The 18889-nt window shown below is 41.0% G+C and overlaps 1 protein-coding gene across 3 annotated transcripts in view; it reads right to left on the bottom strand.

Annotated features, from left to right (window-relative positions):
- Nucleotides 1-18889, bottom strand: part of LOC140204156 (amine oxidase [flavin-containing]-like) — a 66712-nt gene that overhangs the window by 8370 nt on the left and 39453 nt on the right. For all 3 annotated transcript variants that reach the window (XM_072270584.1, XM_072270585.1, XM_072270586.1), the window contains 5 exons: nt 13030-13083; nt 11190-11247; nt 9961-10058; nt 7672-7783; nt 7200-7262 (listed from right to left, as the gene is read on the bottom strand). In XM_072270584.1, the coding sequence (XP_072126685.1) occupies nt 7200-7262; nt 7672-7783; nt 9961-10058; nt 11190-11247; nt 13030-13083 (385 nt within the window). The remainder of the gene's footprint in view (nt 1-7199; nt 7263-7671; nt 7784-9960; nt 10059-11189; nt 11248-13029; nt 13084-18889) is intronic.

Genomic DNA, 18889 nt, shown 5'->3' with positions numbered 1-18889 from the left:
ATCTACTACCACTGTCTGGTTTCTCCTGTGAAGCCAATGTCTAATCAAATTTACTACCTCATTCTGAATGCCTAGCAACAAAATTTCTTGACCTGCCTTCTATGTGGGAACTTGTCAAAGGCCTTACTAAATCCATAGAGACAACATCCACTGCATTGCTTTCATCAGTTTTCCTGATAACCTCCTGAAAAAAACGAAATATTACACATATCATTGCCTGTTTTTAATTCCTAAATCTTTCTTTGATTCTCTTGACTCTATTATATCTTCTTGTATATGGAAGAATAAGCATTCTAGATTAAATAAAATTCATCTTCAGAAAGATAAAAAGAATGGAGGATTAGCCTTACCAAACTTTAGATTTTATTGTTGGGCAGTTAATATAAGAAATCTTACATTTTGGTTATATTACATCAATTGTGAGGATTGACCGGTGTGAGTTTTTTTAAGAAGCTAATTCTGTCAATAAATGTTCTATCATTTCTCTTCTTGGATCCTCACTTCTTTTGTCTCTGAGTAAATTGACTGATAATCTGGTAGTTAAACACAATATGAGAATTTGGATACAATTCCAAAAATACTTTAACTTATTGATATTTTCTCTTTCCAGTCCCATTTTTTCTAATTTTTTTTTTTAAACCCTCTATGATTGATGTGGCTTTTAAAGAATGGGATAGATTAGGTATTAAATATTTTCAGGACTTGTTTGCAGAGGGAAGTCTCTTTTCATTTGAGCAACTGTCAACTAAAGGCAGTTTACCCAAAACTCATTTTTTCTGATACCTACAAATAAGAGATTTTTTATGGTCTCCAAGTACATTTCCTAAAAGTCCTGATAAGAATCTATTAGATGTAATTTTTAATTTGAAACCTTTTTATAATGGATCTATATCTAATATTTATAATATGCTGTTGGGAATGAGAAGTGTTCCTTTAGATAAAATTAAAAATCTTTGGGAAGATTTACAGACTTCAATTTCTGAGGAAACTTGGAATCAAATTTTTAGATTGGTTGACACTTCATCATTATGCACCTGCCACTCTCTCCTACAATTTAAAGTGGTCCATAGGGCCCATATGACCAAGGACAAGTTGTCTCATTTTTATTTAGATATATCTCCATATGTGATAAATGTAATAATGGAGAAGCTTCACTCATTCATATGTCTTGGACATGCCCGAGTCTTGGAAAATATTGGAAAGAAGTATTTCAGACTTTCTTGGTACTTTTCAAAGTAAACTTTAAGCCTAATCCTTTGACCGCTTTATTTGGTATTGTTGGAGGAAAGGATATTATTTTGGAGTCATCTGACTTACACACTTTGGCTTTTATGTCTCTTATGGCCAGAAGGACGCTCTTGCTTAAATGGAAGGATGCGGCCCCTCCTATTCATGCTCAATGGTTACGTGATATGATGTCATGTTTAAATTTAGAGAAAATTCGATGTTCAATCTCTGAATCTAACCAAGACTTTCAAATATTGTGGAGACCTTTTTTGTATTATTTTCAAAACCTTGGATTTGCTGTTGAAGCACAGATGATGGCTAATATTTTCTTTTCCTTTACTAATCAGCTTCAGTCTTGGTATTGGGTTAGATTTTTTATATAATAGAATTACTATATTTCAATGTTATGAATTAATTAATCTGTGTGAATATAGGGTAAGGAGTCTTTATATGCGATTTAATATAATGTATTGATATTTATTTCTTGTAGTCTGTATTCTTATATGTAAAAATAGTAATAAAAATGTTGGAAAAAGAAAGTAGTACACGCACAATGTGTATTCACATTGATCTCAACAGGCCAAGCAGCATCTAAGGGAAAGAGTATAGTCGATGTTTCGGGCTGAGGCCCTCCATCAGGACTGAGAAAAGAACGATGAGGAGTCAGAGTAAGGTGGGGGAAGGGGAGGGAGAAATGCAAGGTGATAGGTGAAACCAGGAGGGGGAGAAGTAGTTGATTGGCTGGAGATGGGGGGGATCTGATAGAAGAGGAGAGAAGGCCATGGAAGAAAGGAAAGGGGGAGGAGCAGCAGAGGGAGGTGGTGGGCAGGTAAGGAGATAAAGTGAGGGAAGGAAATGGGAATGGAGAATGGTGAAGGGGGGTGGGGAGCGTTACTGTAAGTTCAAGAAATCAATGCTCATGCCGTCGGGTAGGAGGCTACCTAGACAGAACATAAAGTGTTACTCCTCCAACCGGAGTGTGGCCTGATTGCGACAGTAGAGGAGGCCGTGGACTGACGTGTTGAAATAGGAATGGGAAGTGGAATTAAAATGGGTGGCCACTGGGAGATCCCGCTTTTCTGGTGGATGGAATGCAGGTGCTCGGTGAAGCGGTCTCCCAATCTACGTTGGGTCTCACCGGTATACAAGGCGGCACACTGGAGCACCAGATACAGTAGATGATTCCAACAGACTCACAGGTGAAGTGTCACCTTACCTGGAAGGACTGTTTGGGGCCTGAATGGTAGTGGAGGAGGAGGTGTAGGGCAGGTGTAGGGCAGGTGTAGCACATGTTCTGCTTGCAATGATAAGTACCAGGAGGGAGATTGGTGAAGAGGGATGAATGGACATGGGAGTCACGTAGGAAATGATGCAGCAGAAGCAGAAAGTGGGGAGAAGGGAAAGAGATTCTTGTTGGTGGGATCCCATCGGAGATGATGTAAGTTATGGAGAATTATGTGCTGGATGTGGAGGCTGGTGGGGTGATAGGTGGGAACAAGAGGAATCTATCCCTGGTGGGGTGGTGGGAGGATGTGGTGAGAGCAGATGTGTACGAAAAACTCTAAGGTTGGTTAGACATGAACTACCATGCACAAAGACATGGTGATGATCCCTAATCTGTCCCTGTCTATCCAAATACCTATATATTTGGTCCTATAGAATGCCTTCCAATAACTCACCCACTACATACTGAAGCCGGTGAGCCAGACATATAATTTCCTGGTTTACTTTTAGAGCATGTTTTAAACAGAAGAATAACATTAGCCTTTCTCTAATCCTCTGGAACCCCACCTATAGCTAAGGATATTTTAAGTATCTTTGCTGAGGCCCCTGCAATTTCTGCACTTGCTTCCCACAGGGTCCAAGCGAACACCGTGTAGGCCCTGGGGATTTACCCACCCTAGTTTGCCTCAAGTCAGCAAACACCCCATCCTCTGTGCATGATGACTCTGGCCCATTAAAAAGCTCCAAAGCAGAATATTTGCTTTTAGATTACCCCATGTTCACCACTTCAATTTATTCATTTGCATTGCCATTGAAGCCTCAGGTTCAATGAGACCGCTCTCCTAGAGTGGGAGTGAGAGGATTTAGGGATTGAACCATAACACTATTGCCATAATTTCTGAACACACATCCCCACCAGAAGACAGCTTCATAAGTCTAAGATATACTTATAATTAAAATATAGAGGCTGTGTTAGGATTGAAGTTCACAGTTATAATATCAACCCCTTTTGAAGTGGGAGGAACAGTAGCAGAAACTACAGCTAGATTTACTAAAGTTCCAAAATGCTTCACTGGGCAGTCAACTGAATTCCACTGTGATCTTTGAGTGATAACAAAACAAAACCAAAGAAAAGAGGAGCATTGTAAGGAGCATTTTAAAGAAGGAAATAAAAACAGAAAATGATGGAAATACTCAGCAGGTCAGTCAGCATCTGTGGAGAGGTAGACCAGCATTGATGTTTCAGGCTGATGGCTTTTCATCAGGTGAAGGTTTCTCATGAAAATCCATCAACCAGGTGCCAAGATGGCACTGGAGAACTATGGCAATGTGTTCCGGGCTGCTTACTTCTAAATATACTTCTGAATTACTCTTACTGTAATCTTCAGCCTGTAATTTCCCTTTAAGCAACTTACTTAAACAAGGACAATAAACGAGAACTGAGTGTCCTCATAATCTAATCTAATACTTTTGAGTCATCTTAATGAACTAGCGATTTCATAAACTTCTGAAAGACTCGGCACCTTTAAATGGCAGGCGTACATCGCCACATCCAAAAGAGAGGGAGGAGGGGAAGACTTCAAGCCAGACTGAAACACTGAGGAATGAAACTCCCTCTACCCAGCATCTTGTTAGCAAATGTACAATCGCAGATGAACAAGATTGAGGACCTACGGGTGAAATTGCCGCATTGGCAGGACAAAAGGAATTGCTGTGTTCTGTGTTTCATGGAGACATGGTTCACCCCAGACATGTCGGGTAAATTGGTAAGACCCAAGGGCTTCTTGATACAGAGGATGGACCGGATGGACTGCTGATTTGGATAAGTAAAAAAGGTGGGGATTTGTGTTTCATGATAAACTCTTCGTGGTTTATCAGATGCAGCAATTTTGTTATACTCTCGTTCCCTCGACCTGGACCATCTGATGATTGAGTGCCTTCCATTCTATTTACTAAGTTCTTCTCCATGATCCTGACCAAGGTATACATACTGTCAAAGGCAGATGTTAAACAAGCACTCGATGCTTTGTATGCCATTTTTAACAAACAAGAAACAGCCTAACCTAATGCCTTTCAAATCTTGGTCAGTGACTTCGATCAGGCTCGTTTGAAGAAGTCTCTGCCCAATTATCATCAATATCACCTACAGCACCAGGAATCCCAAAACACTCGAGCACTATTTCAATATGATTAGGAATGCCCACCGTTCTATGCCAAGACTGCATTTCGGGATATCTGGGTGTCCTGCTCCTACCTGCATACAGGCAGAGGCTAAAGAGCAAGGCTCCAGAGATAAGGACTACCTTGGTTGGTGGTCATGGGAGGCTGAGGAGTGGCTATTGGGATTTCTTTGAGTCGGTAGTCTGGGCCATGTTCAAGGACCCATTAGAGGATCTGAATGAATACACCATGATTGTCATGAACTTTATAAAAACAGTTACAGATGAGTGTATCCCCTCAAAATAATTCAGAGTCTTTTCTAACCAGAAGCCCTGATGAACAATCTGCCAGATCAGTGGCATTCAGGTCTGGAGACCAAGTTAAATACAAGAAGTCCAGGTACAATCTTTGGAAAACCATCTCACATGTGAAGTGGCAATTCCAGACCAAATGTGAATCCCTGAAGGATGCTCGACAGCTGCGGCAGGGCTTGAATGCCATCATCCCCTACAAAGTAAAACCAAGTGACATAGGTGACAACGAGGCTTTGCTCCCTGATGAGTTCAATGTCTTTTATGCTCACTTTGATCGACAAAACATGGAAGCATCTTCACGAAATCCCACAGCCTCCTATGACCCTCTGATTTCAGTCGCTGAGGCCGACATGAGAGCATCTTTCAGGGGGAAGAACCTACGGAAAGCATCCAGCCCAGACGGTGTACCTGGTCAAGTACTAAAGACCTGTGATGATCAGCTAGCTGGAGTGTTCATCGATACCTTTAATCTCTCGCTTCAGCAGTCTGAGGTACTCACCTATTTCATTCAGGCTTCAATTATATCAGTGCCATGGTAAGCTGCCTCAATGACTTTCATCCCGTAGCATTTACATCCACTGTGATGAAGTACTTTGACAGGTTGGTGACGAAACATATCAACTCCTGCCTGAGAAGTGACTTGGATCCACTCCAATTTGCCTACCTTCCCAACAGATCAATAGCAGATGTCATTTCATCAGCTTTATGCTTAACTCTGGAACACCTGGACAGTGAAGATGCATACATCAGGATGCTCTTCATTGACTACAGCTTTGCATTCAATACTATCCTCCCCTCAAAACCATCAATAACCTTCAGGACCTCAGCCTCAACACCTCCTCGTGCAACTGGATCCTTAATTTCCTCACTTGCAGACCCCTGTCAGTTTGGATTGGCAACAATATCTCCTCCACAGTCTCCATCAGCTTAGGTGTACCACAAGGCCGTGTGCTTAGCTCCCTGTTCTACTTGCTATGCACGTATGACTGTGAGGCTAAGCACAGCTCCAATGCCATATATCTAAGTTTGCTGATCACACCATTGTCATTGGACAAATTAGAAGTGGTGACACATCAGCATGTAGGAGGGAGATTGAAAATCTGACTGAGTGGTGCCACAGCAACAACCTCTCACTCAATGTCATAAAGATTAAGGAGACGATTATTGGCTTTAGGAAGAGAAAACTGGAGGGACGTGAAACAGTCCTCATTGGGGTGGCGAGGGTCAGCAACTTTAAATTCCTCTGTGTTATCATTTCAGAGAATCTGTCTTGGGTCCAGCTCATAAGTGCTATTATGTAGAAAGCACGACAGCACCTCTACTTTCTTAGAAGTTTGCAGAGATTCATCATGTCACCTAAAACTTTGACAAAATTCTATAGATAAATGGTGGAGAATACAGTATATTGACTAGTTGTATCACAGCCTGGCATGGAAACATCAATGCCCTTCTATGGAAAAGCCTATAAAAAGTATTGGATGTGGCCCAGTCCATCACACGTAAAACCCTCCCCACCACTGAGAACATCTATATGGAGTGCTGTCATAGGAAAGCAACATCCATCATCAAGGCCCCTCACTATCCAGGCCATGTTCTCTTCTCACTGCTGCCATTAGGAAGGTACAGGTGCCTCAGGACCCACAGCACCAGATTAAGGAACAATTATTACCCCTCAACCATAGGATCTTGAACCAGAGCAGATACTTCATTTAATTTCACTCGCCCCATCCCTGAGCTGTTCCCACAATCAATGGACTCACTTTTAAGGACAATTCATCTCATGTTCTCACCATTTATTCCTTATTATTATTTTGTTTGTATTTTTTCTTTTTATATTTGCATATTGGTTGCTTGTCCTATTGTGCCCAGTTTTTCATTGCTTCTATTGTGTTTCTTGTATTTGCCATGACTGGCCACAAGAAAATGAATCACAGGGTTGTATGTGGTGACATATATGTACCTGGATAATAAATTTACTTTGAACTTGGAACCTGAATCATTAATTCTAGTTATTTCTGCACAGATACTGCCTGACCTGTGGAGTAGAACCAACACTTCTTGTTTTCACTTTTTGCAACACTCTTGATCACTGTGTGCATTTGCATTTGGGAAAGTGTTGTTATGTCCAACCACAGAGTAATGGGGCTCCTGCTCTCCACTCCTGCTTGTGCTCTCACAGAAATCACCCAATAAATGCCAACTCTGCTTTATTAATCAGTCATCAGACTGACTTGAAAATGGGCAGTTTTTAAGCTCAGCCTTTTCAGCACTTACTTGCACTTCAGGCTCGGGAGCGCAGATTGCAGCCTCTGGAATGATTCCCATTGCACACATCACCTACAATGGAACACAGGCTTAATGAGAACATTACTGAGCAGTAGTTCAACTAAAACCAAATGTGAGCTCAGACTTCATACATATTGTGTCACATTGGTGAAAGTACAATCCCTCTCCCTCAGTCTTTATGTATTGGCACACGGAGATACCACCGACTTCTCTCCTGTGTCAGCATTAAGTAAGTCTATCCCCTACTGTTTGAACATCTAGTACTGCACTTCATCATCATCAGACACCCTTCTTTCTCTCTGCTCAGGAAGTTAGTGTGGGCTGGCTATTCCAGAAACTCCAGTCGGTATGAACCACAACAGGGAAATGTACAGAAGTTTGAATGAAGGGAACCAATGTACGGTGGGAAGGAAGGGGAAGGCAGTAAATTAAAGTCTCGCTCCTGTTTATTCTGGTTTACCTCTCTGGCAGCACGTTCCCCAGCCTGTACTGCTCCATCCATGTAACCACTCCACTTAGTAGCTGTTTCAGTGCCAGCAAAGTAGAGTCTCCCAAAAGGTTCTCGTAGAACTCTGCACATTGAAAGCAAGGTTGTGAGTTAAACCCTCACAGCAAATCACTTTATCTAACGCTTAGTATTCACCTCCTGATTAAGACAGAATCTGAACACAACCTCAAATACTGGAATTCTATGCAACCAGTGCTGACCAAGATGTCAACCTAACAGATCACTATGGAGCCCTAGGTCCTCAATGGAAGGTACTGATCTGTGCATCTCCCTCTGATGATACCAACATCTCTTAGAGATGGAGGAATGTCTTCTGTGAGGCAATAATTACCAGAAATGGACCTTCTCCAACTCCACTTCCCTGACCTCTTATTTGTTTCTGAGACCTGAATTACATAGAACTGGTACCTCAAGGTCCTGAACAGATACCAGTAACTTGTTTCCATAAAATCCTCAAATTTCATTTTAAGTTTAAGTGAAACCATATTAGTGTTCTCTGTCAGTATGACCCCAACATTGCAGCTCTAGTTACACTCAGTTACAATGGACTGACCATGTCATTCACAGACTCCAGTCTCTGAGCTCCATCACAGGAAGATTTCACAAAGCAAACAAAGACAAGCCCCAGCGTACCTGCCTTTTTGTTGGCTATATAGAACAGTCCATGGTAATGCTCCACAACTCCCCCTGTGCTACATTGACAACTGCACTGGTTTTTTATCAGGCACCTATATTAAGCTTGTCAATTTCATCAACTTTCCCTCCAACTTCCACCCTGCCCTTAAGTTCACTTGGTCCATTTCTAACACCTCTCTCCCCTTTCTTGATCGCTCGGTTTCCATCTCTGGAGACAAACTGTCTACTGACATCTTTTACAACCTTACCAATTCCCACAACTATCTTGACTATATCTCTTTCCACCCTGTCTCCTGTAAAAATGCCATTCCATATTCTCAGTTCTTCCATCTCTACTGAATCTGTTCCCAGGATGAGGCATTCCTTTCCAGGACATCAGAGATGTCCTTCTTCTTCAAAGGACAGTTTCCCTTCCTCTGCCATTGATGCAGCCTTTGGCTGCATCTCTTCCATTTCCCACACATCTGTGCTCACCTTAACAAGGATGGAGTTCCTCTTGTGCTCAATTACCATCCCATGAGCCTCTGCATCCAACACATAATTCTCCATAACTTCTATCATCTTCAATGGGATCCTAGCAACAAAATCATCTTTACCTTCCCCCACTCACCAGGTTCTATTTTCCACAAGGATTACTCTCTCCATGATTTCCGTGTCCATTCGTCCCTCCCCACTAATCTCCCTCCTGGCACAACAACTTTAAAATTTTAATTCTTATCCCCATTCCCATACTGACATTTTGGTCCATGGCCTTCTCATTCGCCATGATGTGGCCACTCTCAGGATGCAGGAGCATCATCTTATGTTTCATCTAGTTACAAACTGGTGGCATGAACATCAATATCTCCTTCCGGTAAGTTTTTCCTCCCTTCTTCCCTCTTCTATTTGCCACTCCGACCTCTTACTTCCTCTGCTCACCTGCCTACCACCTGCTGCTGGTGCTCTTCCTTCTTCCCTCTCTCCTCTCCTATCAGATTCCTTTTTCTCCATCCACCGGGCTTCACCCATCACCTTATAACTAGTCCTCCATCCCTTCCCCCTTCCTTTCCAGTGCTGATGAAGGGTCTTGACCCAAAATGTCAACTGCTTATTCATTTCCATAGATGCTGCCTGACTTGCTGAGTTCCTCCAGCACTTTGTGTGTGTTGCTCTGGATTTCTAGCCTCTGAAGAATCCCTTGTGTTTATAAAAGCAAGCGCTAGTGTGAATTAGGACACATGCAGCAGTGTTAGATTATCTTAAGTTCAGAGAAACTAGAATCCGGAAGGCCGTGCGAGTATATATTGTAATGAATCTGTCTGAGAACAACAGCAGAGAAAAGGAAGTTCAAAACTACATAACAAGGCTGGATTTGGTATAACAGAGTGAGAAATAGGGAAGGCATGGATATGAAATACAATACTTAACTATGGGGCAGACATAATACCAATTTTGTGAATGCTTCAGTTCACTTTCAACAACTACCAGGAAGAACTACAAGTGATGAGTATTCATCTGTACAAGTCCATTATGATTGTAAGCATGCTGTTGACTCCATTATATTGACATGAGGAACAGTCTATTCTATTGTGTGGCTGGTAGGAGCAAATATTCTAATATGCATACCTGCCAAATTGAACAAATGTTCCAGGAGGGAAGTATGCAGTGTAGCAGCCACCCGAATACTGTTCTGCACACCAATCCTTTTCTTCATAATGAACAGCCTGACAAAAATAAAGAATCATCTAGAAATTGCATGTAATAACAAGTGATCTATCAGCAGCTGTATATTAGTATTCAATTTTTTTCTGAGTCTGTAGAATACAACCTCCTTTGAAAAATACTCTACTGAAAGCCAAGGACCAATTGATCTGAAGTGATCATTCTGCAAAGAGAGAGCCAACCGATGAAACTGATCAAGTCTTTCTGTCAGTAAGTGTTTCTGGATTTCCCCTAAGTTGTATGTAATGTGAGGCACCAACCTGACTTCTGGTATGCTGATAGCAACTTATTTAATTTTCAGAGTGCATTGGGTATGAAGTAAATTTGATGATAAGGGATTCCACATTGACATTTTGTGGGCAGTGGACTTTCAGTGCACTTTGTAAGAGGAAGATGTGTCTCAGCAATTCTGCTCAGATAACCTACATAGACTACTGAACTGAATTGCAATGCCGAGTGAGGGAAGCATGTTCTTCTTCAAGTAGTGACGTGGGTCTTCCATAGATAATGATTGACGTCTGAGTGAAGCTTAGCCATTATAGCACCATCTGTTCATGAGTCATTACCAACTGTCTGAACTCATTCAGGAAGATTGACTGTATGACACAATACAGTCAGTAAAACAGAGAATCAACTGCAGAAAATTCAACAAATCCTTCTCCTTATAAGTGCACCTTCTACTCACAACCTTACGGATTCCTAACACCCTTCCAGTTGCGCCAGTGAGAAACCCAATGTCTATTTCAGGCGCACTCAATCAGACTACATTGACCTGAACAAAGCAGGGCTCAATTTCACTTAGCTGTAATGTTTCTGCTAGAAAACTTGCTCCCACTTAACAAGTAAAAAAACAATTAAAAATGTTCATCATGGAGCAAGAGGCAACATAAGTCCAAGGTACAGTACCCCTGAAATCTAGTGCCAATAGAGGGTTGCCCCCTGCCCCAATCCACTCCCTTCACCCCCTTATTGGCACTAACCCACGAATCACCAACCTGACAGGCAGATTAATATTTGAGGAGGGATGAGTGTCATTTGCAGCTTGCTCCATGTTACCCTTCCCCACTCAATGAAGGCTTCATTACTAATATATGAAAATGTATTACAATGGAATCTCAGGGCAAAGGTCTTACGTGTAGGGCTTCATCTGTCCCCAGGACTCGTGCATAAATCTGGCAAATTTTTTTCTTCCTGAAAAAAAAGACTTCTTTAAAAATCTCATCTGAAATGTAGTTAGGTTGAAACTGGGGAGTAAAATACCGCAGATGCTGGAAACCTGGAATAGAACGGAAAAAAAATGTTGGGAATACTCAGGTCAGACAGCTTCTGTGGAGAGAGAAACAGTGTTAATGTTTGATGTCAAAGAAGTTTCTTCAGAAAAATTAGAAATTAAATCACACCTCCAACAGGTCAGTTCTGATTAACAAGCTTTCTCCTAACATCAACTGGATAGTGCTGGTCTGTATCCAATTCCCACCACCCTTCTCTGCAATGTAAAACACACATATTTTCTCAGTTTTCCCAATTCTGATGAAACGTCATTGACCTTAAATATTGTCTCTGCTTTCCTCTCTACAGACGCCACCTGATTTGCTGAATATCTTGGGGATTTTCTACTTCTATCACACAGAGACATGGTTCAAAGTTCAAACTTCAAAAGTTCAAAGTAAAATTTATTATCAGAGTACATACATGTCACCACATACAACCCTGAGATTCTTTTCCTGTGGGCGTACTTATCAAATCTATAGAATGGTAACTAAACAGGATTTGTAAACTGTAAACATCAGGAATTATAAACTGCAAACAAACTGTGCAAATGTAGATAATAAATAGCAATAACTATGAAATAACAAGATAAAAGAGACCTTAAATGAGTGTAGTTACACTCTTCTGTTTAAGAGCCTGATGGTTGAGGGATAGTAACTGCTCTTGAACCTGGTGGTGCGAATCCTGTGGCTCCTGTACCTTCTACCTGATGGCAGCAGTGAGAAAAGTGCATGATCTGGGTGGTGAGGATCTTTGATGATGGATACTGCTTTTCTACTCCAATGTTTCATGTAGATATGCTCAATGGTTTGGAGGGTTTTACCTCCCAATACATAGTCAGGTATTTGCAAGCTAAGTTTGTTTACAGCTCACTTCAACCATTCCCTCTATACACTGAGTTGGGGGATACAGGAAACATTACTATCTATACTGGTTGAAGTAGTTAATGGAGTATTATAGGGAAGAAAAAATTCTGAAAGGGCAGGTAGGAAGTAGTAATTAAATTTGGAGAAAATTCATGTGGAAAATTAAACTTTTGACGTCATAGATCTAGGTAATCCATTAAATGTTTTGTAGTTTATTTTAATTGGCTAATATTCTTTTAAACTGTGCTTAATATTTCTATTTTTGTATTAGTCATTCCTTGCAAAAGAGTGACAATTTTGTGGCAATTTTCACTGGGCAGATAAGCAAAGATGAGCCAACTCCAACTTCAGAGGACCATTTTACTCATCTGACTTATAAAGAACAGAAGCTTTCATACCTCAGTTCATTCCAATTTCAAACTACAAAAGGGCAGACCCCGACTTTGAACAATAGTCTGATATACTTAAGATAAAACAGCTTGTTACACAAGTCATAAATGTTTCAATTACAAGCCCAGAGAATGACATGCTACTTGCAATGTTATTTGAAGAGCCAATTAAATTCTCTATAATTTACAGAACCATTGTGGAATAAAGCCATTTTAAAATGGTAGCTATTTTAATAAAAGAATAGCACATTGGTATGGCTATATGCTTTCACTTGTGGCTCTAAGCAGTGTTCTACATGGGAATTGTGCCAAATGTACTGAAACTTGTTGGGACTCCCTATAGTAAATAAAACAATAATAGAGGAAATTTGTAATGCCACTTTTTACACATCAGCTGGTTTCTGACATTATATGTCACATAATATTATATCAAAAATTACAATACTCACCTCTCTGCTTTGGTGAGACTCAGCAAGAGTCGAGCCTTTCGCGCCAGTATAAATCTAGAAGAAAAATTGCAGCACTTAATTATAACTAATAATCCAGTCCCTGGTCGATGAGTTAACAATTTAAGGGAATGATCATTGGCACAAACAAAAATTTGAGAAGGATTGATATGATAGACCTTGTTTCTTTGAGCCAGAATATCTAGGCTCAGGTTAAGGGAAGCCGTTTAGAGTTTTAAAAACAGCCATGACTATTATGCAAATACATTAAACGTTTGGTTGCAGATGCTCAGTGAATGAGTCCATTCAAATTGAGAAATTCAGTTTTATGAGCATCAAACGAATCAGGTGATATGAGGTTAGGGCAGGAAAGTGAACAGAATTACCCATTATTCTGATGAAGTGACTGAGCAATCTTAATATTATCATCTACTCTTATTCTTATTTTTTATATTTTAAAGGATTTGGAGTAAAATTTATATGAATAGCTTGTATAAAGCAATGAGCATTCAACAGATTTCAAACTAAAGGTAGTTAACATGTTTAGGTGCAGGATTTGGAATTGCTTCATCAAAAGTTGGAATAATAAACCTTTTATTATCTCTTATCAATGGCTTATTGTATTTGCAGGTCACTGGTTCCAGAGGTGACTTCTTCCTGGATTTGTGAACCCACGGTAGTAAGCAACAGAAAGAAGAGTACAGTCGAAAGGTTCTTACAAAAAGAAGGCTGCAAACTATAATAAAGTTTTAGGTTTTCACTGGTTTTACTCAAGTATAGCAAAGCAACCCAACTATTTTGGGAGGCGCAGTGATGAAATTTACCAGAATTTTGTGCAAAAAATATTATAGAGTAAAATTAAGCAACTCCAACTCACCTTTTTTTCATCTATTTGCTCCTTTACTATTTATCATCTTGCATATCTTGGTTTAATTTATGATCTATTTACTTGGTTTATGTTTGAAATGACAAAAGAAAACATACTTGGCAATGTTTTTATTTTACGCAAAGGGATGCTTGAATCAGTGTTGGGATGGAAGAGAGCCAGGTATACAGTACATACCAAAACAATATACATTCAGTTCAATGCACCTTCACACAACTTGTTGCACACCAATCTGAAAAGGACTGCAACCTTTAAAAGCACCTTCACAGTAACAGACACCAGCCTCGGTGGGGAAAGAGCAAGAGAGGCCGCAACTGAGAAGGAGCAAACTCCCAGCTTTGATGAAAGGGACTTGTTGATGATCTAAGTGCCGGGAGGGACGTCCTGTTTGCCAGCACACCTGCGGTGTCTGCTTAAGATGCTGGTAGAGGCTGGCTCCACCTCTGTTCCCTAGAAGTAAGAATACCCACTCAACCCCTTGCTGGGAGATGAATCTGCAGATGGCGAGCAGGGAGATTCACAGCTTCCTTTATCTTTCTTCTGCTCTGCTTGCTTAGACTGCTTACGCTCTGCACTATAGCCTCAGGATCAAAACCTCCCTGCTGTTCTTCCACCCGTACTGGCTACGGTCATTTGCAGGATGCAGTACCTCGCCATGAAGCCATTAAGTCATAAAGCACAGAAGCAGACCCTTCAGCCCACTATGTCAATGTTGACCATCAAATCCTATAGAGTCTTATTTATCAGCACTTGGTCTGTAACCTAGTCTGCCTTGGAGCATCATGCTGAATGGACAATGCCGTGTGTCTGTGAACTGATGCAAGCAACATCATCTCAGTTTTGGAAGATTTCCTCAGTCATCCTGGTCTTTACATCGTACTAACACCAAGCAGCTCAAAATTATTGCCAGGAGCCAAGCAGAAAGAGAGAACCACTTGTTCTGCCAAGATCCATTGCTCTGGGAAATAACTAGCAGTGCAGATTCTCTCAGGAAGAATATATTGTGTTCTTCCTGCAAGCATGGCGTTAACATGTGGAAATTCTTCTAATGATTGATAACCAGCTGTGTATTGAGACAGGAAACGCTTCCTGGTGCTGAAAAAAAAAAATCAGATTTTTCACAGGAGCCTTTGTGTACACTTGAGTGCCGTCATTGATTGCCTGTACTTGTAGGAATTTGCAGTCCTTGGATTGCCAGCCATTCCTCACTGAATTAAAACAAATGAAGCTATTTCTGGAAAAGTATGTCCTCTGAGGGACTTCCCTGATGCAGCAGTGAGAACAGACCAGGAGGCATGCAGAGGTCTGCTGCGGATCTGGTGGAAATAAGGGTTCAGAGGCAAGTTGATTTTGACTTCTACAGAGAGAGCTATCCAAGCATGAGTTCATGACTGAAACTGATCCCATGGCACCTCCCTCAGTGAGACGTGGAAAACCTGAGCTTTGAATGCAATGTTCTTCAGAAAAGCTAGGTAGGATGTGGATCAGTGGGAATATGTTCTTCAGCAGTAGTGATGTCACTGTCTATTGGCTCTAGGCCCCTGACCAATCCTGAGTGGCAGCCCATTAGTTGTCATGGCTACAATGGACGATTGGCATTAGTGTCACCATTGACTACCACCATAGCATTAGCATTGCTACAGCTAAATGCTGGACAAGACACCACATTACTCACAGCCCCATCCGCGTAACCCCAGCACAAGTACCTCAATCTATGTCTTCCGACACTAATCAGCCAGGACTCCTGCTGCCACCATTTCTTTAAAAATAATAAAGTGGTACAATTTTCTGCTGGTGTACCTTACTCACAAATATCGCAGAGGTTAAGAAAAGAGTGTTTTCTGCTGATGAGTGCCTGACGTCAGGAACTTGCCAGGCACAGTAGTATGTACAGCACACGGAAGTGTACATACTTCACTCAGGAATGATTGACTGTGATCTATTCCAGGTAAATTTTTGGGTAATTTATAGGCAGAATGGGAATTAATTGGTACCTTTTCTTGACTAACCTTCTTTATTGTCAGCACAATTGGTCACCTAATACCAAGCATGCAGTAAAACAGGTAGGAAATACTCAGCTGCAAAAAGTAGTGTGACATCCTAGCAGTAATCTGATTGGTTGCTCACACTGCTATAGGATATAAGAAATTAGCTTGATTACATTTTCTTGGCACTCCAAAGAGAAGTAGATTGTTTTAAATTTCTATATGACTGCAGTCCAAGTCATGAAGTGCCAGCTGAGCTTCTGAGGATGATCCAAATCAAAGGTCAGAGTCTATTTTAGGATTAACCGACTTTCAGTCTGAAGTCTCCATTTGCTCCTAATTAAAACTTTCTTCCAGGAACACAGCTGATTGGAAGAACGTTGAAATGAAAAGAAATGAAGCAAAGTCTCTTCCCCCTGCTATTTCTACCCATCTGCCAAGTATATAGTTACACAACTCACCTATCTGATATGATGCTGATGCTCGGTTTTGACCCAGTATATTAACAATTCCTCTTCTCCCATTGGGTTCCTCCAGCAGATGACTTGTTGCTCCAGATCAGCGATTGCCATTTCTTGCATCTGATCTAATGGTAGCCCATTCTAATAACAGACCAAGGCTCTGCCTTTTTCTTAAGTTTAATTTGCAGCATTTCCACTTACCCTCTTAGATTTTATTTTCTTTCAGTTACCTAGGCCACATTCTCTGAAATGCCATCTCTACACCTCTGTTCACCCACTTGTGATTTACTCCATAATTTAGTTTTATTCCTCTTTGTGTATCCTACTATCAGTTTACTTGATAAAATTTCTTTTTAAGTGCTTGGTTCTTAAAGACATTGTAAAAATGCAAATAATAGCTTATTTATAGTTCCAATAATATTTACTGCTACATGGAATTGCTCACACTATGAGTAAGTATTTGTGAATTGTAGATAGGTTCATTGATGTATGTGACCAGCAGACAAAATTTTATAACAATAAGATTTCACTAAATTTATTTTACATTTTAAGAAGCAGTTAATATTTTCTCTAACATGTGGAACTTTGGCACAAATCTTTCTTACATAACTTTTCACGTTTTGGGACTGCTCTCGCTGCGCTGGCCCTGCACCCTCTGAGATGCAGATACTTTTTTTAAAAACATTGGCTATTAAAATTTAAAATACATATCACTATTTGCATGCAGCAAAAATTCAGGACACCCCCAGTGGTAATAAACTCCACAACTTTAGTAAATGAAAAAGTGCAATATTTAACCACTTAATGACTTCTATCATTAGCTTGAAATTGGCAAGTCTAATGTAAATACATTGTTCCAAAGTACCATTTGAAGTTTCGTAGAAACATAGAAAACCTGCAGCACAATACAGGCCCTTCAGCCCACAAAGCTGTGCCAAACATGTCCTTACCTTAGAAATTACCTAGGGTTACCCATAGCCCTCTATTTTTCTGAGCTCCGTGTACCTGTCCAGGAGTCTCTTAAAAGACCCTATTGTATCCGCCTCCATCGTCGCTGGCAGCCCATTCCACACACTCACCACTGTGTACGAACTTACCCCTGACATCTCCTCTGAACCTACTTCCAAGCACCTTAAAATTGTGTCCTCTCGTGCTAGCCATTTCAGCCCTGGGAAAAAGCCTCTGACTATCCACACGATCAATGCCTCTCATCATCTTATACACCTCTATCAGGTCACCTCTCATCCTCCGTCACTCCAAAGGAAAAAAGCCAGGTTCACTCAACCTGTTTTCATAGGGCAAGCTCCCTAATCCAGGCAACATCCTTGTAAATCTCCTCTGTACCCTTTCTATGGTTTCCACATCCTTCCTATAGTGAGGCGACCAGAACTGAGCACAGTGCTCCAAGTGGGGTCTGACCAGGGTCCCATATATCTGCAACATTACCTCTTGGCTCCTAAACTCAATTCCACAATTGATGAAGGCCAATACACTGTACACTTTCTTAACCACAGAGTCAACCTGTGCAGCAACTTTGAATATCCTATGGACTTGGACCCCAAGATCCTTCTGATCCTCCACACTACCAAGAGTTTTACCATTAATACTATACCCTGTCATCATATTTGACCTACCTGTCACACTTGATTGGTCCTATTCTCTCCTGTCTTATCCTCTTGCTCTTCACATACTTGTAGAATGCCTTGGTGTTTTCCTTAATCCCGTCCGCTGAGGCCTTCTCATGGCCCCTTCTGGCTCTTCTAATTTCTTTCTTAAGCTCCCTCCTGCTAGCCTTATAATCTTCAAGATCTCCATCATTACCTAGTTTTCTGAACCTTTCATAAGCTCTTTTTTTCTTGAATAGATTTACAACAGCCTTTGTACACCACGATTCCTGTACCCTACCATCCTTTCCCTGTCTCATTGGAACATACCTATGCAGAACTCCATGCAAAAAATCCCCTGAACATCTGCCACATTTCTTCCATACATTTCCCTGAGAATATCTGTTCCCAATTTATGCTTCCAAGTTCCTGCCTGATAGCTTCATATTTCCCCTTACTCCAATTAAATGTGTTCCTAACTTGTCTGTTCCTATCCTTCTCCAATGCTATGGTAAAGGAGATAGAATTGTGTTCACTAATACTGAGAGATCTGACACCTGACCAGGTTCATTTCCTGATACCAGACCAAGTACAGCCTCTCCTTTTGTAGGCTTATCTACATATTCTGCCAGGAAACCTTCCTGAACACACCTAACAAACTCCACCAACTCCACCCCATCTAAACCCCTCGCTCTAGGGACATGCCAATCAATATTTGGGAAATGAAAATCTCCCACCACGACAGCCCTGTTAATATTACATCTTTCCAGAATCTGTCTCCCTATCTGCTCCTTGATGTCCCTGTTACTGTTGGGTGGTCTATAAAAAAAAAACACCCAGTAGAGTTATTGACCCCTTGCTGTTCCTAACTTCCACCCACAGAGACTCCGTAGACAATCCCTCCATGTCTTCCTCCTTTTCTGCCTC

The sequence above is a fragment of the Mobula birostris genome, chromosome 10, assembly GCF_030028105.1.
Source record: "Mobula birostris isolate sMobBir1 chromosome 10, sMobBir1.hap1, whole genome shotgun sequence".
NCBI classification, from domain to species: Eukaryota; Metazoa; Chordata; class Chondrichthyes; order Myliobatiformes; family Myliobatidae; genus Mobula; species Mobula birostris.
Note: the sequence above shows the minus strand (reverse complement) of the source record. Positions and strands in the feature narration are given on the sequence as shown.